Consider the following 26,810-nt stretch of genomic DNA (forward strand, 5'->3'; position numbering starts at 1 on the left):
AAGCACTATATAGAGAAGCAAATGTTTTCGGGAAGTGTTTGAACTGGGTCATAGAAACACACCCTATCAGAGGAGAAAATAGCAGAAAAAGAACTTCAGGGGAAAAAAAAAATCAGTACATTATCTATTTAACTCGAAGACGGCATAATGCTGCTAGACTAAAACGAAGGCTAGTGTGCTAAGTCTCCAAGGAACCAGCATACGTGTGAAGGAAGAGTCTGATCCTGGGACCACAAAGCCAAGTGTGGGGAGAATTTATGATGAATCGGGAGAAAATTGGAAACTAACAGTAGAGGTAAAATTTGGAGAGAGCCAGAGTAGGACCCAGAAAAAATCTGTGAATGATCCCTTGGGTACCAGCAAGCCAATAAAGATGAATGACTAAATCCATGCCAAGCATTGTGAGGAGTAACCTGGATCCCAGCTCCACCACTTGTTTGCTATGTGACCTTGGGAAAGTCACTTCACTTCTCTGGGCTTCGGTTACTTCACCTGTTAAGACTATGAGACCCGGGTGGAACATGGACTATGTCCAACCTGATTAGCTTGTATCTACCCCAGCACTTAGAACAGTGCCTGGCACATAGTAAGCACTTAAAAAATACCATATATTTAATGAAAAAAAAGCTAACAAGACCTTTGGACTGCCCACACTACACAAATGTTTTGGCAGGCACTGTTTTTAGGAAGCCTCAACACTAAAAAATGTTTAGGGAGAGGGAGAAATATGCTAACCAGCCTGTGGAAAATGCATTAATTGCTAAGAAAATATTGGTTCTACTGTGATAATTGAGCAAATGCATCCATTTGCAAACAAGAGCTGAAAATGTCATTAAGCAGTTGTTATTCATCCCTTCATAACTTTATGATAGTTTTTAGATTTAAGAGAAGTTAGTTTTATAAAATTCAATCTCTAGAGGAAATGTTGACATCGCATGACTAAATATAGAGTTCAAGCGTGGCTCAGTGGAAAGAGCACGGACTTTGGAGTCAGGGCTCATGAGTTCGAATCCCAGCTCTGCCACTTGTCGGCTGTGTGACTGTGGGTAAGTCACTTAACTTCTCTGTGCCTCAGTTCCCTCATCTGTAAAATGGGGATTAAGACTGTGAGCCCCACGTGGGACAACCTGATTCCCCTACGTCTACCCCAGCGCTTAGAACAGTGCTCGGCACATAGTAAGCGCTTAACAAATACCAACATTATTATTATTATTATTAAGCTTGGTTCTATCTTTTAAAAAGAATCATAGTATTAAATAGAAGTATTTGTTAATTTTAAAACATGGTAAATTTCCTGTTAAATAAACTCTAATAGGTATATCTACTCCCTTGCATGATTTTCAAGAACCTACTTTGCTTTAACTTTTCATTTTTATCACCTTTTAAAAAAGCTGAAGATGTAGTTCCTTAAGAAAAAAACAGCTTACCAACTGGTGTGTTGTAAGTCAATGTTTCCAGGCACACGATTACATCATCTTCAAAAGCATGATTATACTATGGAGAAAAAAACACAAAACTACCATTAAAAACAGATTACTTGATTCAGGCAATACCTTTTCATAATCGGGTTCTTAATAAAAATTATGCTCTTTTTCCTCATCTACCAGAAAATGCCCTAATCTGGCCCAGTGATTCTGAGGGTATTTATACAACATTTTAACTTTCCATCCCCTTATCCCACTACACCCCAGCTTGTACTTTGCTCCCCTCAAGATAACCTATGGATTGTGCCTCATTTTCATCTCTTCTGCCTCCCAACTCTTGCCTTTCCCTCTGCCTGGAAGTCAGACAGAGCTCTGCTTTTTCCATCTTCAAAGCCCAAATGAAATCACATTTCTTCCAAGAAGTCTTCCAATCAATCAGTGGGATTTATTTAGTGCTTACTTGGTGCAGACAGCACCATATTAAGATCACGGGAAAGTAGAGAACAACATAGTTGGTGAAGAGTTTTGGCTTAGTACAGTGGGACAGAGTAAGCATTCAATAAATATGATTGATTGAATAGTAAACACGATCCCTGCCCATAAGAAGCTTCGAGTCCTCAAGGGGAGACAGAAATTGAAATAGACCGCGAGACCATAAATGAATCTTAAAATCCTCTAACAGTGTTTCTGCCCTGAAGAACACCAGTCAACCTTTCCCAACTCATCTCTTATCACCCAGATAATAGCCCTCACAGCTGCTACCTCAGCACTTCTTTGCCATTTCAACACTGGTGAGCTCACAATTGCACCTAACACCTATGTATGAACGTTACATCTCTACTACACAAGCATCAACTCGTGTTCACATCCCCTTACCCTTCTTCCTTCTATCTGTAAATTACTTCAGTGTGTCTACCCCAAAAGATCGTTCATTCGTTCAACTGTACCTATTGAGCGCTTACCGTGCAAAGCTCCTTGTGGGCAGGAAACATGTCTAATTCTATTGCAAGTGCTTACTATATTGCTCGGCACACCCTAGCCACTTGAGAAGCAGCTTGACGTAGCGGATATAGCACGGGCCCGGGAGTCAGAAGGCCATGGGTTCTAATCCTGGGTCTGCCACGTGTCTACCTGTGTGTCCTACTGTGTGTCACTTTACTTCTCTCTGCCTCAATTACCTTATCTGAAAAATGGGGATCGAGACTGTGGGCCCCACGTCGGATAGGGACTGTCCAGCCCGATTTACTTGTGTGTACCCCAGGGCTTAGTACAATGCCTGGCACATATTAAGTGCTTAAGAAATATCATTATTATTATTATTATTATTAATAATTACAGTTGATTGGCTGAATTGACAAGGTAATCTCCTCAAGACCCACCCCACTGTAAATGCGGAGTTCAAAACCGAACACGCGTTCTGATAAGGAGGTTCCGACTAGTGCAGAGAATGCAAGGTTTAATCTTTAGCTCTTGCTTGCCATATTCCAAAGGTGAAATATGTGGAATTTGGTCCACGTGGCCAAGATTGCTCCTCATTCTACAAGTTTCCTTCTAGTTGTATTAGTTCCCCATAGTAAGATGGGCAAGAAATGCCCTAGGGAGAATGCACCCAAGAAAGGAATAAAATGGGAGGGAGAAAAGGGAAGAAGGGTGATATATGCTGTCTTTTGTTTTAACCCTTCTCATCCCTAGTACTCTGGAAGTCCATTGCCAGAAATCTGCACTGAACCCTCCAACAAAACTTTTTTTTTAAAAGGTATATGTTAAGCGCTTACTATACATCAAACACTGTTCTATGCACTGAGATAGATCAGCGGTATTTATTGAGATCTTAATATGTGCAGAGCAGAGCATTGTACTAAGCATTTGGGAGAGTACAATACAACAGAATAAGCAGACATGTTCCCAGCCCATTGTGAGCTTACTGTAGAGGGGACTAGATACAAATGAATTCGGTTGAACACAGTCCCGGTCCTGCGCGGGGCTCACAGTCTAAGTAGGAGGGAGAAGAGAAGTAAGTGACTTACCCAAGGTCACACAACAAGCATTTTGGCAGTCAGGATTAGCACCCAGGTTCACTGACTCCCAGGCCCATGACTGGGACTGGACTGAAGCACAAGACTGCAGACTATAGACTGTAAGCTCACTGTAGGCAGGGAATGTGTCTGTTTACTGTTATACTGTATTCTCCCAAGTGCTTATTACAGTGTTCTGCACACAGAAAGCGCTCAATAGATATGACTGACTGAAATGGGGAATGAGAAGAAAGGCTTTCAGCCGCCTGGTGCTCATGAACATGATTCAACAATGCAGTATTCACGTTAGATTTGTGCTTCTGTTGCCTGTTAGTGAGGGAAAGAAAGGATGGAGAAAGAAGAAAAGGAAAAGGGTTTGGGGGGGATCTGCAGTTAACATCTCCAGTAGATGCCATAATGCTGAAATAAGTGGAGGGCATCAAAGCTAATCAATCGTTTGCAACCCATTATATTTATATTGATGCCCGTTTACTTGTTTTGAGAAGCAGCGTGGCTCAGTGGAAACAGCACAGACTTTGGAGTCAGAGATCATGGGTTCAAATCCCGGCTCGGCCGTTTGTCAGCTGTGTGACTTTGGGCAAGTCACTTAACTTCTCGGTGCCTCAGTTACCTCATCTGTAAAATGGGGATTAAGACTGTGAGCCCCATGTGGGACAACCTGATTCCCTTGTGTCTACCCCAGTGCTTAGAACAGTGCTCGGCACTTAGTAAGTGCTTAACAAATACCAACATTATTATGGCAGGCAGGGATTATCTCTATTGCTGTATGGCAATAATAATCATGGTATTTAAGCACTTACTATGTGCCAAGCACTGTTCTAAGCTCTGGAATAGATACAAGGTGCATCATGAGAAGCAGCGTGGCGCAGTGGAAAGAGCATGGGCTTTGGAGTCAGGGCTCATGAGTTCGAATCCCAGCTCTGCCACTTGTCAGCTGTGTGACTGTGGGCAAGTCACTTAACTTCTCTGTGCCTCAGTTCCCTCATCTGTAAAATGGGGATTAAGACTGTGAGCCCCACGTGGGACAACCTGATTCCCCTATGTTTACCCCAGCGCTTAGAACAGTGCTTTGCACATAGTAAGCGCTCAACAAATACCAACATTATTAGTTTGTTTCACATGGGGCTCAAAGACTTCATTCCCATTTTACAGATGAGGGAACTGAGGCACAGAGAAGTCAAGTGACTTGCCCAAAGTCACACAGCTGATAAATAATAATAATAATGGCACTTGTTTAGCACTTACTATGTGCAAAGCACTGTTCTAAGCGCTGGGGAGGATAGGTGTTCAGGTTGTCCCAGGTAGGGCTCACAGTCTTAATCCCCATTTTACAGATGGGGTAACTGAGGCAGAGAGAAGTGAAGTGACTTGCCCAAAGTCACACAGCTGACAAGTGGCTGAGTCGGAATTTGAACCCATGACCTCTGACTGCCCAGCCCGTGCTCTTTCCACCTAGCCACACTGCAGAGGCAGGATTAGAACCCACGACCTCTGATGGCCAAGCCCAGGCTCTTTCCACTAAGACATGCTAAAGTGCTTATTATGTGTATAGATCTACGATTCAATTTATCTTGATATCTACGCCAGACTATTTGTTTTGTTTGGCTCTGCCGGTTCCAATCCCGGCTCCGCCACCTGTCAGCTGGGTGACTTTGGGCAAGTCACTTCACTTCTCTGGGCCTCAGTTCCCTCATCTGTAAAATGGGAGTGAAGACTATGAGCCCCATGTGAAACAAACTGATGACCTTGTATCTACTCCAGCGCTTAGAACAGTGCTCGGCACATAGTAAGCGCTTAACAAATACCATTATTATTATTATTACCCCAGCGCTTAGAACAGTGCTCGACACATAGTAAGCGCTTAACAAATGCCATTATTATTATTATTATCCCAGCGCTTAGAACAGTGCTCGGCACATAGGAAGCGCTTAGCAAATACCAACGGCTCAGTGGAAAGAGCCCGGGCCGGGGAGTCAGAGGTCGTGGGTTCGAATCGCGACTCTGCCCCTTGTCAGCTGTGTGACTGTGGGCCAGTCACTTGACTTCTCTGTGCCTCAGTTCTCTCATCTGTAAAATGGGGATGAAGACTGTGAGCCTCACGTGGGGCAACCGGATGACCCTGCATCTCCCCCAGCGCTTAGAACAGTGCTCTGCACATAGGAAGCGCTTAACAAATGCCACTTGTCAGCTGTGTGACTGTGGGCCAGTCCCTTAACCTCTCTGTGCCTCAGTTCCCTCATCTGTAAAATGGGGATGAAGACTGGGAGCCTCACGTGGGACAACCTGATGACGCTGTATCTACCCCAGCGCTTAGAACAGTGCTCGGCACCTAGGGAGCGCTTAACAAATACCAACATTATTATTATTATTCTAGGCGCTCAATAAATACGACTGAATGAATGAGAGGAGGAGGCGGGAAAGGCGAGCAGCGCAGGGTGGGGGGCCCGGGGCCGCCCCTGGACCTGAAATCCAAACCTTTTCCAATATGCGGCCCATGGTGGCGAAGAACTTGTCTCGGTTTCTCCTGAGCCTGTCGGCGATGTCGTGGGCCTCCATTTTGGCGGCATCAGGACTGCCCCTTCCCGCTCCGCGGGCGCCCCGGCTACGGCCCGCCCCCGCCCGGCTCCCGGCGCTCCTATTGGACGGCCGCGCGCGTCGCTCTCCGCCTCCCCGCCTCCCATTGGCGGGAGGGCGACGGAGCGGCCGCCGATTGGCTCGTTTAAAATTCCGACGTCGGTTTAGGCCTCTCGCTCCTTCCCCCAACGTCAACTCCGCCGGGGGCGGGGCTGCTGGCTAGGAGCGCCCCGGCTGACCCCCGAGCCACTTCATCGATTATAATAGTAATAATAATGTTGGTATTTGTTAAGCGCTTACTATGTGCCGAGCACTGTTCTAAGCGCTGGGGGAGACATAGGGGAATCAGGTTGTCCAACATGGGGCTCACAGTTTTAATCCCCATTTTACAGTTGAGGGAACTGAGGCACAGAGAAGTGAAGTGACTTGCCCACGGTCACCCAGCCGACAAGTGGCAGAGCTGGGATTCGAACTCATGAGCCCTGACTCCAAAGCCCGTGCGATTATTGGGAGCCGATAATAATAATAATGTGGGTATTTGTTAAGCGCTTACTATGTGCGGAGCACTGTTCCAAGCGCAGGGGGAGACATGGCGGAATCAGGTTGTCCCACATGGGGCTCACAGTCTTAATCCCCATTTTACACATGAGGTCACTGAGGCCTAGAGGAAGGGAAGTGACTTGCCCACAGTCACACAGCTGACAAGTGGCAGAGCTGGGATTCGAACTCATGACCTCTGACTCCAAAGCCCATGCTCTTTCCACTGAGCCACGCTGCTTCTCCGATTGCGAGCCTTGAGAAAATGCGACAGAAGCAAAACACGCATCTTGCCCTCGAAGCGATCAATCGGATTTTGTCAAGCGATCGTATTTATTAATAATAATAATGGATGATGGCATTTGTTCGGCGCTTACTATGTGCAAAGCACTGTTCTAAGCGCTGCGGGGGATACGAGGTGATCAGGTTGTCCCACGTGGGGCTCACCGTCTTCATCCCCATTTGACAGATGAGGTAACTGAGGCAGAGAGAAGTTAAACGGCTTGCACAAAGTCACCCAACTGACAAGCGGTGGAGCCGGGATTAGAACCCATGACCTTGACTCCCAAGCCCGGGCTCTTTCCACTGGGCCATGCTGCTTCTAATATAATATTATTACAATAATAACATATTTTATATATTATATAATTTATCACAATAAATTTATAATAATGATTATGGTATTTGATTAGCACTTATTATGTGCCAGACACTGTTCTAAGCACTGGGGGGATACAAGGTGATCATGTTGTCCCACGTGGGGCTCACAGTCTTAACCCCCATTTTACAGATGAGGTCACTGAGGCACAGAGAAATTAATCAGCTTGCCCAAGGTCACAGAGCGATAGGTGACGGAGCTGGGATGAGAACTCACGTCTTCTGACTCCCAAGTCCGTGCTCTTTCCAATAAACTACGCTGCTTCTCTATTACTGAGCACTTACTTCCACAGAGCAATCAATTGATTAATCAATTATATTTATTGAGCACTTACTGTGTGCAGAGCACTGTGCTCAGCACTTGAAAGAGCACAATATAAGAGAGTTGGAAGGCACTGTCCTGGCCCTCAAAGTTTACCATGGGCCGGGAATGTGTCTGTTATACTGTTGTACTGTGCTTTCCCAAGCACTTGGTACAGCGCTCTGCACAGGATAAGCACTCAGTAAATACTACTGACTGACTAATAGGGGAAAGAGGCAGAAACAATTGACATATAGTGGATGCAGATAGGAAAAAACAAGGACATGAAATAAAGTAATACAAAAATAACAGGAACCTAGGATACCTTATTGCACCACTCACGGTCATTTAGCGGATTTTGTTTAAAGAAACCTCAGTAAAGGTGAAAACCACACATGAAAGAGTAAATTCTTGGTTTGTGCATGTGGTGGGTGTTTGTGTCTGTGTCTTGATGCATAAAGAATCCATGTAAATCGAGAAAGACTTTAATTTTGAAATATATGTACAAGAGATGCATTCTTGGGTTATAATAGAATTATGTTTCATTAACATCGACTACAACCTTGTGAAGTACTTGAAGTTTCATGACTAGTTCAAGGCTCCTCTGTCATTTATGAAGGGAGAGTCTGTCATCATCATCATCAGCAGCAGCAGCAGAAATAACACATGACATCATCCAATGAGGCCTCTAGGAATTTATATCCTAATGAAGCTTATCACATACCTGCCACATACTGTACTGTAGATGTCCCTCATTTCTAAAATGACACGGCTGATGGTGAGATTAAATGTCAGTCGCTAGAGATTAACTCTTGCACGAGTTCATCCTTTGTTCATGAATATCAAGTACTGTCCCTCTTCTGGCCCCTTGCCATTTGTAGTGAGCTTTGCTCAGATGCCAGTGGTCACAAGCACAGGATACGTGCTTGACTTGTTTTGCAGTAGCACACGTTGCAAGACGACTGATAGGAAGGTTTCCATCTGCAGACATAGAACAGAATATCTTAGAGGCTTCAACAGCATCAGGTTTCACTGTGCCTTCACCCAGTTCATAAGCCATCTTTGAGTATGACCCTCAGAGGGACTAAATAAGGGTTGTGGAGTCTTTTTCCACTTTCTTGCAAAATATCCGCAGAAAGCAAAAGCAATAAATGAAGATAAAGAACAATACCAACAACAAAAAAAAAAAGAGTTGTCCTTTACGTAGCTAGATTGTGCCTCAGTTCCCTCATCTATAAAATGGGGATTAAGAATGTGAGTCCAATATGAGACAGGGACTGTGTCCAACCTGATTAGCTTGTCTCTACCTCAGTGTTTAGGACAGTGCCTGATATATAATAAGTGCTTAACAAATGCCCCCCGCAAAAATGGTGCATCAAAGTGCATCAAAGCAGGGTATATCTAGGCAGGAGTGGTTGTTTCAAGCGAAGTCACCCGACAGTTACTTTTAGGGCTGGGTGGATTTGAGAAGTCTGAACCCGGCCTTTGTCTGACTGCAAATCCTTCTCCCCCTGAGCCACTCCTCTGATAAGGCAAAACTTTTCCAAAACATGGTACATACAGCTGCCTTTGTTAGCAGATAATAAAGCCTCGCCCAGCTCTCCGCTTCCCACTCTAGTTCATCCATCCTATTTACTGCAATTGTCGTCACCCTATCCAGGCAGTGACTGTTCTCACCAAGCAAGGAGCACCTCCAGCAGTAGGGGGATGATATGGAAGTGACACTTGCTGATAGTGAAAGAGTGGCGTTGAAAAAGGATAAAGCCGACACTCAGCATCTCGCCAGTCAGGAGACTGGGAACTAAGGGAGCCCACTTCCCCAGAAGCCCACTATTTTGGGTCAGCCCAAAGAAAGAACAAAAAGAAGAAAAACTTTACCCATCAGACTGCCATCTTGTTGCCAGCTTCTGGTTTATACACTAAATGTTAAGTAAGGCTCTCACTCCCAATGTGTGAAGTATTCCTAATTAGAAGCGGTTCAGGAGTGGAATGCTCACAGTAGTAGAGTGCTTATTATGTGCCAAGCACTGTTCTAAGCGCTGGGGTAGATAGAAGTTAATCCGGTTGGACACTGTCCTTGTCTCACATGGGGCTCATACTCTTAATCCCCATTTTATAGATGAGGTAACTGAGGGCCAGAAAAGTGAAGTAACTTGCCCAAGATCACAGAGGAGACATGTGAAGGAGCCGGGTCCTTCTGACTCCCGGGTCCTTCCAACTCCCAGGCCCTTCTGACTCCCAGGCCCGTGCCCTATCCACTAAGCCACACTGCCATCAGCAGCTCTTTTGGGTTTCCTACTAATATCAGCTACAGAATAGATGGGAGAAGCCAGTTTCTGTAATGTTTAGAAGAGGGGACAAGGAGAGAAATGGCAGCAGCAGAGCAAGCACAGGGAAAGTGGCTGATTGGTAGACACATCCATCAGTACCAACTAAATAAAATGATGACAAGTTTGCCATTTGAAAATGTTATTAGTCTCGTTTTGGACTGGGGACAATTGGACATGTTCAGATGGAATGATCCTTTCACTGTCATGTAATTTTCATTGGTAAGATCAGCCATATTGCATAGCAAATTTAGCCCATTTTGAATGTGATATTCTATTCTATTTGAGGGAATTGTTAGGTTTATTTAATTATAAAAAAGAATGAGGAGAAGTCAATATCTGAACATCCCTCCAAACTAACCAGTTATCCAAACTGAGATTAATTCAGAAAATCCCTCCAAAAGTTCAGATAACTGGATAAAATTGGATATGTGCCTGTTTGAGATTGCCTGCTTAAGAAGCAGCATGGCTTAGTAGAAAAAGCACGGGTGTCAGAGTCAGAGGATCTGGGTTTTAATCCCGGATCTGCCACTTGCCTGCTGGCTCTGCAACTTGCCTGCTGTGTGACGCTGGGCAAGTCACTGAACTTCTCTGGGCCTCAGTTCCCTCATCTGCAAAGTGGGGATTCAATACCTGTTCTCCCTCCAACCTAGATCGTGAGTCCCATATCTTTTATCTCCCTCAGTACTTGGTACATTGCTTGGCACATTGTAAGCACTTAACAAAAAACACAATTATTATTATTATTAGCTATTTCATTATCCAAACTTCCAATGGTCTGATTTAGATTTAGTCCTTATTTGGGTAATTGCTTTTCAAATGTTCTCCTTTCAGGTCTCGAACAGGAAGGGCTACCACTGATGGGTGCTCTGTATTATATGCATGTACGAACTAATCCAGATGTCATTCATTAATTAAATGACATTTAACCCAAAGTACCAAATCTTTGACCTAAGATTAATAAAGCAGTCCATCAGAGAAGACAAAAAGGGATTTTTAATTAATGCTCAGAAAAGGCGAGGACCTGCTTGTATGCCTTCCAATAGAAAATGGTGGTGAAGAAAACAGGAAGAACTACAGAAAAAATTCAGCTCAAAGGGCATCTCTGGTTAGAAGCCAGGATGTACAGGAGCAGCAATTCTGGGGACTGATTGTGCAGGGCCCCTCACCCAACACATGGGAGAGCAGGGTCCGAAAGGAAATCTGAGTCAGAACACGTCACATATTTCCGTCAATCCTTTAACGTGTCTTCACCACAGTACCAATTTTTATGATGCAGAAGGGGCTGTTTTCCCTTTGGAAATCAATAACCCTTTTGTACTGAGCCACATGGCTACTATTCTTTGCTCTCATTGTTTGCATTTGCATGTTTTTCTTCTACAAAAATAGCCAAGAGATATTTTAATCTTGGTGCATCAAAGACATTCCCGGCCCCATTCCCGTATCTTTCTTTGTTTGAAATGCCTACATGAAACACAGTGTAATTACAGAATGCATGAAACCACGGAAATCACTGAAATCACCCGGGCCTAAGTAGAACAAATGTAAATCAATCAATAAATCAGTCATTTTTTTGAACACTTACTGTGTGCAGTGCACTGTAGTAAGTGCCGGGGAGAGTACAACACAACAATAGGAAAAGACACAATCCCTGCCCACAATGAGCTTACAGTCTAGAGGAGGAGACAGACATTAATATAAATAAATACATTTATTTAAACATCAGCAAACAAAAAAGATGTTCAATCCCAATGTCACATTTCTTTTAGTTGGCATAGGTGAGATATCGAAAAGGTCTTGACTGGTCCAAGTCATTGAAGTGGCACTTTTTTCTCACAAAAATATAGGTGTCCACCTTGATTTTCTGGATGATATCCAGCTTGGGTAACTGAATTTTTCCTATCTAAACTTGCAAGTGGTTTCATTCAGAAAAGATGCCCTTCATGTCTGTATCTTATGACAGGCCCAGCCTCTCAGAGGGTAAGTTTACAACTCTCTAAGAGTAGGTTAGACATAATGTTCCATTTAGTGCCTTGCCTCTATTATTTACTCAATAGTCCCCTTGTGGCATGAAAAGGACAGTGTCCTTCTGAGAGCATCTTACTCTTCAAGTGCAGGATGGGTCTGACTGAATCACTAACATTCTTTGCTTGGGGCAAACACAATGCTATACTCTTACCCTTATAAAAATCCAGAATTAGCAGTCTTAATAGTACTAATGAGTGGAAGAGCACAGGATTGGGAATCAGAGGACCTGGGTTCTAATCGTGGATCAGTCACTTGCCTGCTGTGAGACCCAGGGTAAGTCATTTAACTTCTCGGTGCCCAAGTTTCCTCACCTATCAAATGGGGATTCTGCCCGTCCTTTAGGCTGTGAGTCCCAGGTGGGACAAAGACTGTGTCCGAGCTTATTGCACTTTTTCCAACCCTTAGTGCTTGGCACAGGGTAAGTGTTAAACAAATACTACTACTATTACCATTACTACTAGCATTTCACTCAAAACAAAACGTGTTGGGGAAAAGGTTTAGGCTGCTGTCAAAAGTCACCCCTGAATTGGGTGGAAACTTTTGGTTTGCCCTGGGCAGACATTTGGAGCATTTGAGCAAGTCTGCTTACTTTCTAACTAGCTGGGAAGCTGCCTGATTGACACATCTGTCTCCCCTCCCTCTTTAGAAAAGGAAAAGTCAAAATTTTAAACAGGTTTTTTGGCTCTTTCTGCATTCAGAATGTATTTTGTCACATTCTGTTGCCAAAGGATAGTGTTTTCTCAACCTGGAGGCTGAGTTCTAAAGTCAGGAACCCAAATATTTCAGGCTTTGGGAGGATAATCTCATTGGTCTCCCCAGTGAATCGGGGCAGAATCCCCAGTCCTTTGTTCTGGCCCCTGAAACCGCACTTGTGTAGTGAACATTTTCAATCCAAGGACGTTTAAAGTACAAACACCCAATAGCTCCTCAGGATGTGCGATAACGTGTTCTAGAGCTCCACTTTAACCAGAGCGTTGACAGATGGATGCCAAGAGTTGCTATCTAAATACTGAATTTGCTTTGTCCCAAGAGACTTAAAAATAGAGTGGAATTCACATTAGGTATGAGAAGCAAAGGCTGAGAGCCTGAGAGGTGAATGTATCTGTAAGAGTGAGACTGGTGTGTTCTCTCCCATTGGGCAGGAGCAAGTGATACAGAAAGGAAAAAGCATTAGTGCATCCTTGTTCCGTTTAGGTCTCAATGTCAGGCTTCTTTTTTTATTGTATTTGCTAAGCGCTTACTACATTAAGCACTGTTCTAAGTGCTGGGGTAGATACAAATTTATCAGGTTGGACACAGTCCCTGTCCCACATGGGGCTCACAGTCTAAGTGAGCTTGCACAGTTTATTAATGGTAATATTAGTAATAATAATAATTGTGGTATTTCTTATGCACTATGTGCCAAGCACTGTTCTAAGCACTGGAATAAATACAAGGTAATCAGGATGGACACAGTCCCTGTCCCACATGGGACTCACAGTCTCATCCCCATTTTACAGATATGATAACTGAGGCACAGAGAAGTTCAGTAATTTGCCCAAGGTTAAACAGCAGGATGATCTTGGGAGAGTCACTTAACTTCTTGGTGCCTCAGTTTCCTCATCATAAAATGGGGGTTAAATCCTACTCCCTCCTACCTAGGCTGTGAACCTCATGTGGGACAGCAACTGTGTCCAACCTGATAACCTTGTATCTAAGCACACCAGTGCTCAGAACCAGGCTTGGCATATACTACTACTAATAATGATGGTATTTGTTAAGTGCTCACTTCTAATTTAAGCGCTTTCTACTAAGCACTTAACAAATGTGTAAAACAAATAAACAAAACTTGCACATCTCCTTGGGAGTGAGGATGTCTAAGGCCAAGAATGACTGGCTCTAGGACTTCAGATGGTGCTCGCTGTAGCCTTTTGAATTGGAAGAGTTTCCCGGAGGAGCAAAAGTGCATTATAATCCTGACGTCCAGGTCTCCTCCGGGCTGGCTGGGTAGAATAAATTGAAGAGGATTGGGCCCACTGTACATTATTGCTTTACCTCCATTGGCAGTGGAGTAAGGATCAGACTGAAAACCCTTAGCACTGTCATGACCAGCAATGTCACTGAGAAACAGTCTCAGAATCTTAATGAATTTTTCAGGGGAGCCAAATTTACTAAGCAATTTCCAGCATCCGGATCTACTGATGGGGTGAAATGCTTTTGGAAGGTCTACGAAAATGTATGGGAAATTTGGCCTCACTCCCTGCCCTTCTCTTGTATCTGATGCACTTCACCCTTGCACTTGGATTTGCATCCTTTATTTACCACTTCCTTCAGGCCCACAGCATTTGACCAGCTAAAATATGACCTACCTGTGTCAATCAAGAATGATTTCATCTAACTGGGAAAAACAGTTGTGCCATTTCTGTACTTTTAAGTAGAGTTTCAGGAAACTACCAGAGAAGCAGCGTGGCCTAGTGGAAAGAGGACCGGCCTGGGAGTCATAGGGCCTGGTTTCTAATCCCGGCTTTGCCACTTTACTGTGTGACCTTAGGCGAGTCACTTCACTTCTCTGTGCCTCAGTTACCTCATTTGTAAAATGGGGATTAAGGCTGTGAGACCCACATAGGACATGGACGGCATCCAATTTGATTATCTTGTATCTGCCCCAGTGCTTACTGCAGTACCTAGCATACAGTAATCACTTAACAAATACCATTAAAAAAAATAGAAACCAGCTTGCATTTTTAATAATAATGGAAGGAGGCAACTTAGCCACACTGCATTTTTGCTGCATCCATCTCCAAATTCTGCCCCAGTGGGTGCTCAATAAATATTTTTGATACTGAAACATTTCCTCGTGGGGTGAACCAAGAATGATTCCCATTTTACCCGTACAGAATCGAGACCCAGAAATCTCAAGTCATCAGCTCAAAGTCATTCAGTAAGTCAAAAGCATGAGCCAAGAAAAGAATTCAAGGCCTTTGACTTGCTATCCCTTTCTCTAACCACTTGACCACAGTAAATGCAATACTGAAGGCTAAAAGCACTGCAGAACAAATTGTCCATTACTGCTTCTCTTAAGGGTTTATATTGCTAAAAGGTTTTCATTAAAATCCATTTCTCTTTGGCAAACACAGCAACTGCCATATTATCGGAACTTCTAACCTTATAAAATTCTTAAACTCAAACTTAAATTCAATCTTTAGTTGAACAATATAGTACAAGTTCATTATTATTATTATTAGCAATAATAACAATAATATTTGTTAAGCACTTAATTTGTGCCAAACTTTGTAATAAGCACTGGGGTAGATACAAAATACACAGTCCATGCCCCACATGGGGCTCACAGTCTTTTACAGATGAGGTAACTGAGGCATAGAGAAGTTAAGTGACTTGCCCAAGGGGACATAGCAGCAGACAAATGGCGGAGCCAGGATTAGAACCCAGGTCTTTCTGACTCCCAGGCCTGTGCTCTATTGGCTAGGCCAGGCTGCTGTATTGTACTCTCCCAAGAGCTTAGTAGTGTTCTGCATACCCTAAGTATTCCATAAATACCAATGATTGAAGATTTGATCTTCATTTTCAAAATAAGGTTAGTATTAATACTAACTCTCTAAAACTCAGTGATGTAAGGATTATTTAGATTATTCTTTTATAGAATTTTGAGTTCCTTGGGAAAAGGCAGAGTATAATACTACATGTCATTATTATGGAAACTAATAATACTGCATGTCATTATTATGGAAACTTCTCAGTGTGGTTCCCTGATAATTTTGAGGAAGAAATTGGTACATAATTTAAAAAATCTAATTGACAAAAATAGAACCTTCATAGCAGGATATAAAGACCGAAAAAAAAAAACCAACCCTTAAATGATCACTGCTGTTTTGAAAGTCAAATACGATAAACGGGCAGTAGCAAAAGGCAAAGTAAATGGAAACATTTCTTATGGGGAAGATGGCGATTACTCATTACAGTTTATAAATATAGATTTGGCAAAATTAGGGACTGCCTATCAACAGAATAAACGATAAAGGTATAGCTATAGTTAAAGGTATCAATAGAAATTCTTGAATTTGGGAGCTCACATTTCCAGCTAAATTACTCGTTTACTGGAGGGGCTCAAGGGTTCTGGAAAAGTGCTGATTTCCCCTTGCCCTCCTGGAACAGTGTGGAGAAAAACAATGCTTTTTTCATTTCCCTTCAGCTCCTCATCTCAGACCGCTTCCCAAGGTTCGCCAACACCCTTTTGCGCTTGGCTTTGCCCTTGATAATTACTCGAAGATGGTGATGATGACGATGAAACCTTGGTTGGTCAGGTGTGAGTCCTCCCTCAATGACCTTGACCACCCAGTGTTAGTAGATTACAGAAGAAAACTGATTGAGATTCTTTTGTATTCTGAGGGTAGGGAACCAACTCTATACAGTTCTCTGCACACAGTGAGCGCTCAATAAATACGATTGATTGATTGAAACAAGTGGCTCGAAGGCTGGGAGGGTGTCTTATTTCTGTTGCACTTTCCTGAAAGTTTTGAACACTGCTTTACATTCAGAAGATAAGCAGCATGGCCCAGTGAGAAGCAACATGGCCTAGTGGAGCACGGGCTTGGGAGTCAGAAGGACCTAGATTCTCATCTCAGCTCTACCACTTGTCTGTTGTGTGTCTTTGGGCAAGTCATTTAACTTCTCTGTACCTCAGTTACCTCACCTGTAAAATGGGAATTAAGACTGGGAGTCTCATGAGGGACAGAGACTGTGTCCAACGTGATTATCTTGTATCTAACTCAGCACATAGTATGGTGCCTGGCACACTGTCAGCACTTAACAAATACAAATTAAAAAAACACAAAACAAAACAATAAATGAAACAAAACAGGGGTGCTCCCAAAATACTACTGATTGTTTGGAGACTTGGCCCTGCCCTAAATGCTACAACTGTTTTTTGAACAGTATCATTAAAATTACCCATGAGCCAACATTCATTCCCTCCATCAAAACTCCATTAAAAATCCACCGTGGTCAAGAAATTTTCCTACTTAATCCCACCTGCCTCCAGGCATTGAAAACACTTTAGTTCCTAATGTACTATGTACTTCATAATTCTGTTTATGCTTCTGTTAGATTAATTCAATGTCTTTGAGCTGATCCTGAAATCCGAGATAGATAATTCGGGGATTTTAGGGGAAGCCGTGCAAGGCCTTGGCTAAGGGGGATGTCCTCAAAAATAAAAGCCATGATTATATCGATGAAGAAATACGTATCATGCATGATCTATGGTTTGGGGTAGAACAAAACTATTTTTCCAGCAAATCTTAATGAAACAACTTCCTCATCAAACTTATCATGGGATAAATCCAATCACATTTCATTTCTTATCCCTTCCACTGGACCTCTGCACCTGTTTCAAGTAAGAAGTAGGTGATTTTGAATTAAAATTATATTCTATATGTTTGGAAACTGAAATGTACCCACATTACTGTTTCATGTTAATTAAAAGATAAACCTCTAAACTTGTCTTTTATGTTGTTTTAGAAATTTTTTATTCTTTTGTAGTTCCTTATTTGTCATCAGTCCATTTTCTCCCTTTTATTATTTGACTTTGAGCCCTCCTTGAGCAGGGGACCAGATCTAATTTTCATTGTAAAGGTTTTTTTTCCAGTGTTTGGTACTATTTTGCATACGTAAGCCCTTAATAGATACTACTAATACTGCTATTACTAAATTTAGTATAGCATTAATAGCCTGGATGTCTAAATTGAATCCTTATGTTTTCAATTTTCCACTCTCCTCACTTAAGACTGTGACCCTCATGTTGGACAGGGACTCTATCCAATCGGATTAACTTTTATCTACCCCAGCACTAGTACAGCTCTTGGCATATAATGAGTGCTTAAAAATACCATTATCATTATTAAATTAGGAAATGGGTCCCACAAAATCTAATAGCCCTGAGACACAGTAGAGTTCATTCATTCAAGTTTGAAACATGAAAATTCCCTGAACTTCAGTCTTCCAGTTGAATTATAAAGCAGCAGGACCCATCTGCCTCAGTAAGAAATGTGCAGGTTTGGGGTTTTCTTTATAAATGAGCGAGAGTTTGGCTCAGTGCTATCCATGGTGCAGATGATAGATTGTCCACTGACTCAGTCAAGGGGACCACCAAGGGTCATCAGAGTCATAGTTCCCATTTAATAGCAGAGCTCCCTTCCCCTGGGTCTTGCTTTTTCTTCTTTTTTAATGCCATTTGTTAAGTGCTTACTATGGGTCAAATACTATTCTAAGTGCTGGGGAAGGTACAAGTTAATTAGATGGGACACAATCCTCACCCCACATGGGACTCACAGTCTGAGTTAGAGGTGAACAGGCATCTCCTTTTTACAGTTGAGGAAACTGAGGTGCAGAGACATCAAGTGACTTGCCCAAGGTCACAAAGCAAGCAATCGGCAGAGCCAGCATTAGAAGCCAGGTCCTCCCGACTCGCAGGCCCGTGCTCTCTCCACCAGCCCACGCTGCTCCTGGCTGCTTCTGCCTTCCCCATATCCTATTTAAATTAACTCTAACAGTGGCTGGGAGGGAGAGACTCAAGGGGAGCAAAGAGCTCCTGTCCACTCCGGGGAAGTGGCAAACCTTTGGTCTCGGGGCTCCCTGGCTTCCACTGCGCAGAGTCCATCAATGTTAGATGCTGACATGCAGGAACGCCTCCCAGGTGTGTTCCTAATAAACAAATGACCCTCTGGGGGGTAGGGGCAGAGGAAGCCCTTAGAACAGTGCCTGACACATAGTGAGCGCTTAACAAATACTATTAAAAAAGCCCCAGAACTTCCACTAGCACCCGAGGGAGCTAAGGCTCATCTCTGTAGCATCTGTGCCTTGTTGCCATGTTGGGTTCCATTCCCTGTCACTACTAGGGCTATGTTTAGCCCCTCGGCAGCATGGCGGAGGTAAGATCTGTGCACAGGTTACTTAATCGCTTTGGGCCTCAGAGTTTCCTCATCTGTACAATGGGAATCAAAGATTGGTTCCCCTTTCCCATACTCTGGGAGCTTTACGTGGTACAGGGACTGTGTGCGGTCTAGTCGTACTGTATTTTTCACAGTGCTTGGCACGGTGCTTAACACATACAGTAGTGATCAATTAATAGTAGGAGTAGGGAGAATAGTGGTAGTGACAGCGGTGGTAGTAGTAGTAGAACAGAGTTGTTGTGATGGAGGCTCTCCTGAGGGTGGGGGTCCTGGGGCAGCTGCCCCTCCTGTCAAATAGCTAAAGCAGCCCTGCCTGACCTAGACAATTACAATTCATGCCCCTGCTATAGTTGTTTATTTGTTTGGTTGGTTTTTTTTCAGTTAAGGAGAAGCTCACAATATAATATATTCCCTCCCCTGGTCCAAAATAGATTTTACAAAGGAATTTTACTATTTTCTTTTTTCTAGTTCCAGATCAGAAAAGACAGGCCTGGGTTTCCCATTCCATCTTCCAGAAACAGTACCTGGAAGTATTCACTTGTCTCTCTCTCTCTCTCTCTCTCTCACAGCACAGTTTAGCTTCACTGACTCGCTCAGTCCAATAGCTGATGTGTTTATGATCCTCGAGAGTGAGAGAAACAGGGATATGGGGGAAAGGCAGGCTTCCTTCTTTTGAGAGCTACCTGACCTACCGATGACATCTGAGTAACTTCTCTTCCTACTACTCTGATCTGAGTACTGAAGGTTACTTCCATATTGGGAGACACACCCCACTCCTCTATGAATCCCCAAATAGCTACCTCTCTCATCTTAGACAGAGGAAGTACCCGCATCCTTCTGGGTTGCTTTGCCATCGCCCAGGTCTACCTTCCAGAAACGCTTGGGCAGCTACTCCACCAACCAAAAGGGCCTGGGGATGAACAGTGTGTTTGGAAGAGGAGGTAGGGGTCTCTAGGTGGCTGGGCTTCCAGGGGGTGGGATGCCCACCTGGTGATAGTATCGAGATCCAAATATATTTAATTGATTATAAAAGGTAGAAAAATAACTATGATACTCCTAAAGAAGGGTAAGTAATGACTGCAAGGAGTTAGGTAGTTATCTTTGTAGATTCTATAGAGCCAGTCTCCTCTAATGGGCCAACTGCCTTTGGGCTAAGGCTCACTGTCTGGTGGGGCCAATGACTGCCGCTAAGACCCCAAGGAGGTAGGGGACATTTGGGGGCTTCGACTATGAGGACTAAATCCTGACCTGGATCCAAGGGCTTGTTCCACCTCCACATCCCAGCGGCTGCTACTTACTCTCTGATACGTCTTGTGGCTGCCACTGTCTCCTCAGTTTCCATGTCACTGTCTTTTTCTTCTCTTCGCCAGATCTTCACCTTCCTCCTGTTGCTGCCACCGCTGTTTTGGTTACTGGCACCCTAATGCAGACCCTAGAAATGAGCAGTGAAGCAGACTGAGAGGAAGCCTGGGGAAATTGGAAGAGGCTGGCCTAAGGGAGAACCGGGAGGTCCCAAATCACCCCAGGCTCTCCAAGAATGGAAAGGACCCATGGTCCGAGACCACGGAGCCTCTAAATTGGAGCCACAAAGGCTATAGGGCAAAAATGAGCTGTCTCCTATTCTAGAATATGAGCAAAATAAGTTTGTTTAAAAATTCCCCCCCAACATATTGCTTTTATACTCTATTAGAAGAAGTCACAACACTAACTAACTGTATTTTATTTTGTGGTCTTGGTGATAATGGAGGTTGCTTTTTTGGGATTTTTTTTTTTTTAAAAGCAGAGATAACTGCTTTACTGGAAATGGTCAAAATCATGCCTGGTCAGAGACAGGGGAATAGAATGGATGGTCTCTCGAGGCCCCTTTCAACCTAATTGACATAAAACCTTTTCCAAAGTTGCAAATTAGTAGACCATTGAGACTTTTCTGAGGAGTAGTAGTAGTAATAATAGCATTTATGAAGTGCTTACCATGTGCTGGGCAGAGGACTGTACTAAGTGCTGGGAGAGAATATACAGGTGGGAATTAGATGAGGATTCCTCTTTAAACATTTTCTCAATTTGTCTGCTCCAAATTTCAGAGGCAAAGTTTGTTTTTAATGATGATGGTGATGATGAGGATGATGATGATAATGACAATAATGCTGACAATAATAATAATTGTGGTATTTGTTAAGTGCTTACTATGTGTTGAGCACGGTACTAAGCGCTGGGGTAGATACAAGGTAATCAGGTCCCAAATGGGGTTCACAGTCTAAGTCAGAGGGACAGCAGGTATTGCATCTGCGTTTCGCAGATGAGGGAACTGAGATACAGAGAAGTTAAGTGATCTGCCCAAGGTCGCCCAACAGACAAGTAGCAGAGGCAGGATTAGAACCCAGGTTCTCTGACTCCTAAGCCCGGGCACTTTCCGGTAGACCACGCTGCTTCGTTTTTCTTTGGCTTGATGATCCATTGAATTCATGCCAAACACTGGACTGACCAGTCTAACTGAACCCAAACAGGCTTTGATCTGGTCCCACTGACTTGGCTTCACAGGCCTAGGGCCCACCAGCCCACCAGTCTATGCATGTGTGTATTGTGTCCTAGCTGTTTGTGTCTGAGGCCCACCACCGACAGGGAGTCGAGCAAAATACATGATTGACAAGCTAATAGCAAAGTATGGTTAATATAGCTAATATTAAAGTTCTAGACTGTACGCTCACTGTGGAGAGGGAACGCGTCTACCACCTCTTTTGTACTTTACTCTCCCAAGTGCTTAGTACAGTGCTCTGTACACAGTATACTGCTCAGTAAATACTATTGATGGATTACAGAATTGATATTGAGGATTAATGACCATTTAATAGTAACCAGTTCAAAGGTTAAAGGAGCTTGATAAGGTTGCCTCCCCAAACCAGAGCAAGTGTTAATTTTTCCAGAGCTGCTCTGCTACCAAGAAATAGTTGAGAAGCCATATTTAATATTGGCAAAATGTCAACCATTATAGCTCAGTATCTCTCATGACATGATTAGATGGACTTTCACAAGAACTTTCCTTTTAGAATCCTTTTAAAAATATATGCAGTATTTTCTAGGGGAAATGTAAACAGGAGGAGTAAAGCAGGCATTTAAGTGACTTGGATATACTTTTTAAATTAGGAAAGTGGGAAGGGGATTTGTGCCTTGGGCGCTGGAAGGGTCACTCAATCAATCAATCATTGGTACTTATTTATAAGGCCAGGCAGATCCTTTTAAGGGAAGACTTTCTCCCTATAGCCTAGTGATGATTTACTCAAGATTTGTTTCTGCCTATTGATTCTTACCAACAATTCTCAGCTTGTAATTTAAGATTGTGGAAGTAGGCCTGCTGAGTGAGGCTGAGGTACATCGACAGAGCTGTGATTGTGTTTAGTCCTATAAAAGCATCATAGAGTGAGGACTCCAGTAAAATGTTAGTGGTGGATTGGCCTAGCTTCAAGACCCTCTTCTGGATTCTTCTTAGCTAAAGCCACATTCTGAGTGACATCCGACTGGAATATTTTAATATTTCCAAATACAATGCCTCATTGAAAAGTGGGAGTCTGGATTCAACAAATAATCATTATGAAATTTAAAAGTCATGAGAAAGAGAAGACAGCAGTTTTGTTTCCCTGAAGAGAGGTTCTGATAATCCCATTCCATCTGATAAAACAACAAATGAGGTGTTATTACTGACACCACTGTCAAGAACATAATTTCTACTTCTGACATGTTACAGCTTAAGCTGTCAATATGTTGTATGCACTGAATGGAGGAGAAAGATTTTTCTCTTTTAGTGCCAACCACTTGAAGTCATCTTTTACACTCAGGCTTACCTCTTCCAAAGTTGAGAAACTGTCATTCTCCCCAGAGTGGAAAACAAAGGCATTAATTTATTTGTAATCCATGGTGAGTTTGTGACTATAATACACATCCAAAACCTACTGTCAGAACAGGCCAAAATTTGGAGAGGAGGAAATGTTTGAGAAAACTCTAAAGAGAAACATACCTCTCTCCTTTTCCTTCTTCATGCTCTCATGCTCTCCATAAATTATTTTACTGCCCGTCTCCCCTGCTATGCTAAAGACTCCTGGAAGGCAGAGATGGTGTTTACTAACTCTCACAAGTGCCTAGTATAGTGCTCCACATACAAAAAGGGCTTAGTGTGTACTTACTGATGATGAGGAGCAGGAGGAAGAGGATGACAGCCCTGTAAAGCATTACTGGGCTGTGGCATGTTGTTTATGTTTACCATTGCCTTTGTGACATCTTCACTCAATTAGTCTAAATGCTGTATCTTCCAATCTAGCACCGAATAAGTAAACAGAAGCTAAAATTATACTACTCTTCCTAATGATGGTATTTGTTAAGAGCTTACTATGCACAGAGCAGTGCTCTTGGTTAGATACAAGATCATCAGGTGGGACTGTAAGCTTGTTGTGGGCAGGGAATGTGTCTACCAATTATTATACTGTACTCTCCCAAGCGCTTAGTACGCATCTAGGCACACAGGAAGCAATACCACTGATTGATTAATTGTTAATCAGGTAGGCCACCGTACTTTTCAGACTCACTTAAGAATGACCTAAGGACTGTGTTTAGCTACTTTGTTTTACATTGCTATCATCAACAGCGGGTTTTGAAATTTACTGTTGTTTTGTATTTCACTGCTACCATTCTCCATCTCTGCTAACCCTCATTTAGATTGTGAGCACCAGGTAGAATAGAGGCCCAGTTTAATTGTCTACTTTATTATCACCCCCAGAGTTAAGTACACTCACTTTCATTCATTCAACCGTATTAATTGAGTGCAGTGTGCAGAATACTGTACTAAGCACTTGGGAGGGTACACTATAACAATAAACAGACACATCCCTTGCCCACAATGAGTTTACAGTCTAAAGAAGAGTACTTAGTAGCCAAGAAAACCTTTAATAAGTACTATTTTCCCAATCGAAACGCTCACTGTGGAAGCTCCTGTGGAGAAATGTACTATATAAATATCCAGTACCATCTGGCTTAACCCTTTCAGGTGTTTTTAGTTTTTGTTTTATATCTGGAGGGGGACATATGGTAGGTGATTTTCTTGGCCACTTGTGTCACAGTCCTCCATAGGAGGATACCCAGTTTCCATTTGGGCTTGGCCTTTACATGGGAAGGTGGAAAGTGCCCCCCGCCAAACCCTGCGTTAAGAAAAATACTTAGAGAAGGCCTCTTGGAGGAGATGTGACTTTAAATCCTCCCAAGAAGGGTATCAGTTCGGTCTTTTCATTCATTTCTTTCATTCATTCAATCGTCTTTATTGAGCGCTGTGTGCAGAGCACTTTATATACAGTTCAGAACAAGTAAAACAGGTACACAAGTGCTGTGGCATGGGGGTGGGGTAGAACTATTGATTCCTGTCTACTAGTTTTGTTTTATTTTGTTGTCCATCTCCCCCCCTCTAGACTGTGAGCCCGTTGCTGGGTAGGGATTGTCTCTGTTGCCAAATTGTACTCTCCATGCGCTTAGTACAGTGCTCTGCACACAGTTAGTGCTCAATAAATACAACTGAATGAATGAATGAACAAATACCATCATCGTTATTATAATTACTCTCTGGGCAGTGTAGCTCAGTGGAAAGAGCCCGGGCTGGGGAGTCAGAGGTCATGGGTTCGAATCCCAGCTCTGCCACTTGTCAGCTGTGTGACTGTGGGCAAGTCACTTCACTTCTCTGTGGCTCAGTTCCCTCATCTGTAAAATGGGGTTGAAGACTGTGAGCCTCACATGGGACAACCTGATGACCCTGTATCTACCCCAGCACTTAGAACAGTGCTCTGCACATTGTCAGCACTTAAAAAATACCAACATTATTATTACCTCAACTGTAAAAGGGGGATGACAACTGAGCCCCACGTGGGACAAACCTGATTACCTGGTCTCCATCCCAGTGCTTAGAACAGTGCTTGGCACATAGTCAGCACTTAATGAATACCATCATTATTATTATTCTCTGTGACAGTTCCCTCAACTGTAAAAGGGGGGGTGAAGACTGTGAGCTCCACGTGGGACAAGCTGATGACTTTGTGTCTACCCCAGCTCTTAAAACAGTGCTTGGCACATAGTCAGCGCTTAACAAAACCCATTATTATTATTATTATTATTCTCTGTGCTTCAGTTCCCACAACTGAAAAAGAGGGATGAAGACTGTGAGCTCCACGTGGGACAACCTCATCACCTGGTCTCTACCCCAGCTCTTAGAACAGTATTTGGCTCAGAGTAAGTGGTTGACAAATATCATCATTATTATTATTATTCTCTGTGCCTGTTCCCTCATCTGTAAAAGGGGGCGGGGGTGAAGACTGTGAGCTCCACGTGGGACAACCTCCTGACTTTGTCTCTACCCCAGCGCTTAGAACAGTGCTTGGCACATAGCACTTAACAAATCCCATTCTTCTTCTTCTTCTTCTCTGTGCTTCAGTTCCCACAACTGTAAAAGGGGGGTGAAGACTGCGCGCCCCCGCGGGGGGCAACCTCATCACCTGGTCTCCTCCCCAGCGCTTAGAAGAGTGCTTGGCACAGAAGTCGGCGCTCGCCCCCTCCCCTGGTTATGTATTACGATCCTGGAGATTAAAAGCTCTTCACATTTCCATCTTAAGGCGGTTCAATCCCCCAGGGCTGAGGAGGGAGATGGGCCGGTGCGGAGGATGTCCTCAGAAGGGCCCTCCCGCGGGGGGGGGGGGGCGCGGCGGCGCGCGGGACGCCTCAGGGGGGCGGCGGGGCCGCGCGCGCCCCCTCCCCCCCGCCCGCTCCCCAGCGCGTGGCCCCGCGCGGCGTGCGCGCCCCCGGGGGCGCGGAGGGAGCGCGCACGCCCGTCCGCGGGCCCGGCCCCCCGCGCGCGCCCCGCCCCTCGGCTCTTCCTGCCTCCCCCTCCCTCCCGCAGCCCCGGGAGCGGCGGCGGCCTCAGCGGGACGGGCCGGACAGCGGCCGGCGGCGAATGGGGACACGGAGTTGGTCCGGCGGCCGGTAAGGGGGCGGCGGGGACGGGGCGGCGGGGACGGGGCGGCGGGGCTTCCCGCACGGCGCCGCTTTCTCTCGGGTCCGCTGCCCGCGCGGACGGCGGAGGGGGGGGGCGCGCTCCTCTCTCTCTCCCCTCCCCCCTGCGCGCGCGCCCCCCCCTGGGCCCCCCCCGCCATGACCTTCTTCCTCCCCCAGCGCTTAGAGCAGGGCTTGGCCCGCAGGAAGCGCTCAACGAATACCAACATCATCCCAGAGAGCTCTCTGGTGGTGGTGGAAAGCAGCGGGGCTCGGTGGCAAGAGCCCGGGCTGGGGAGTCTAGAGGACATGGGTTCCAATCCCGCCTCTGGCCCTGGTCGGCTGGGGGACTGTGGGCCAGTCACTTCACCTCTGTGGACCTCAGTGACCTCATCTGGAAAATGGGGAGGAAGACTGGGAACCCCAAGTGGGGCAACCTGATGACCCTGCATCTCGCCCAGCGCTTAGAACAGTGCTGGGCACATAGGAAGCGCTTAACAAACACCAACATTATGATGAGAGAAGTAGCGTGGCTCAGTGGAAAGAGCCCGGGCTGGGGAGTCAGAGGTCATGGGTTCGAATGCCGACACTGCCCCTTGTCACTGGGGGACTGTGAGCGAGTCACTTCACTTCTCTGGGCCTCAGTGACCTCATCTGGAAAATGGGGATGAAGACTGGGGGCCTCACGTGGGACAACCTGATGACCCTGGATCTCCCCCAGCGCTTAGAACAGTGCTCTGCACATAGTAGGCGCTTAACAAACACCAACATTATTATTTTCCCGCCCCCCCCCCCCACACCTCATGCCCCGTCCCCCCACCGTGCCCTCCCATGGGTGGGCGAGGATTCCCCCCCTCATCATCACCATCCTCATAATGATGATATTTGTTAAGCCACTTACTCTGTTCCCAAGCACTGTGGCTCAGTGGAAAGAGCACGGGTTTAGGACTTTAGGACTTTAGGATGGG

The 26,810-nt window shown here is 44.5% G+C and overlaps 2 protein-coding genes across 9 annotated transcripts in view; one reads left to right on the forward strand and one right to left on the reverse strand.

Annotated features, from left to right (window-relative positions):
• The window catches only part of LOC103170512 (Holliday junction recognition protein), a 41,990-nt gene extending 16,470 nt beyond the window's left edge, over nucleotides 1-25,520 (reverse strand). Inside the window, exons 1-6 of one of the 5 annotated variants that reach the window (XM_029081291.2) lie at nucleotides 25,350-25,518; nucleotides 23,004-23,133; nucleotides 22,838-22,918; nucleotides 20,127-20,260; nucleotides 8,254-8,510; nucleotides 1,428-1,494 (exon numbers count right to left, since the gene is read on the reverse strand). In XM_029081291.2, the coding sequence (XP_028937124.1) occupies nucleotides 1,428-1,494; nucleotides 8,254-8,262 (76 nt within the window). In that variant the 5' untranslated portion in view covers nucleotides 8,263-8,510; nucleotides 20,127-20,260; nucleotides 22,838-22,918; nucleotides 23,004-23,133; nucleotides 25,350-25,518. Of the gene's footprint in view, nucleotides 1-1,427; nucleotides 1,495-5,935; nucleotides 6,057-8,253; nucleotides 8,511-20,076; nucleotides 20,092-20,126; nucleotides 20,261-22,837; nucleotides 22,919-23,003; nucleotides 23,134-25,349 lie in introns of those variants that run through there. The other 4 variants (XM_029081292.2, XM_029081293.2, XM_029081294.2 and 1 more) reach the window with 4 other exon arrangements.
• Nucleotides 25,521-25,745: 225 nt separating this feature from the next.
• RABGAP1L (RAB GTPase activating protein 1 like) overlaps nucleotides 25,746-26,810 on the forward strand; it is a 409,469-nt gene continuing 408,404 nt past the window's right edge. For all 4 annotated transcript variants that reach the window (XM_029080877.1, XM_029080879.2, XM_029080878.1 and 1 more), the window contains exon 1: nucleotides 25,746-25,833. The gene's annotated coding sequence lies outside the window, so the exon portion shown is untranslated. The remainder of the gene's footprint in view (nucleotides 25,834-26,810) is intronic.

This window comes from Ornithorhynchus anatinus, chromosome 16 (genome assembly GCF_004115215.2).
Source record: "Ornithorhynchus anatinus isolate Pmale09 chromosome 16, mOrnAna1.pri.v4, whole genome shotgun sequence".
Taxonomy (NCBI): domain Eukaryota; kingdom Metazoa; phylum Chordata; class Mammalia; order Monotremata; family Ornithorhynchidae; genus Ornithorhynchus; species Ornithorhynchus anatinus.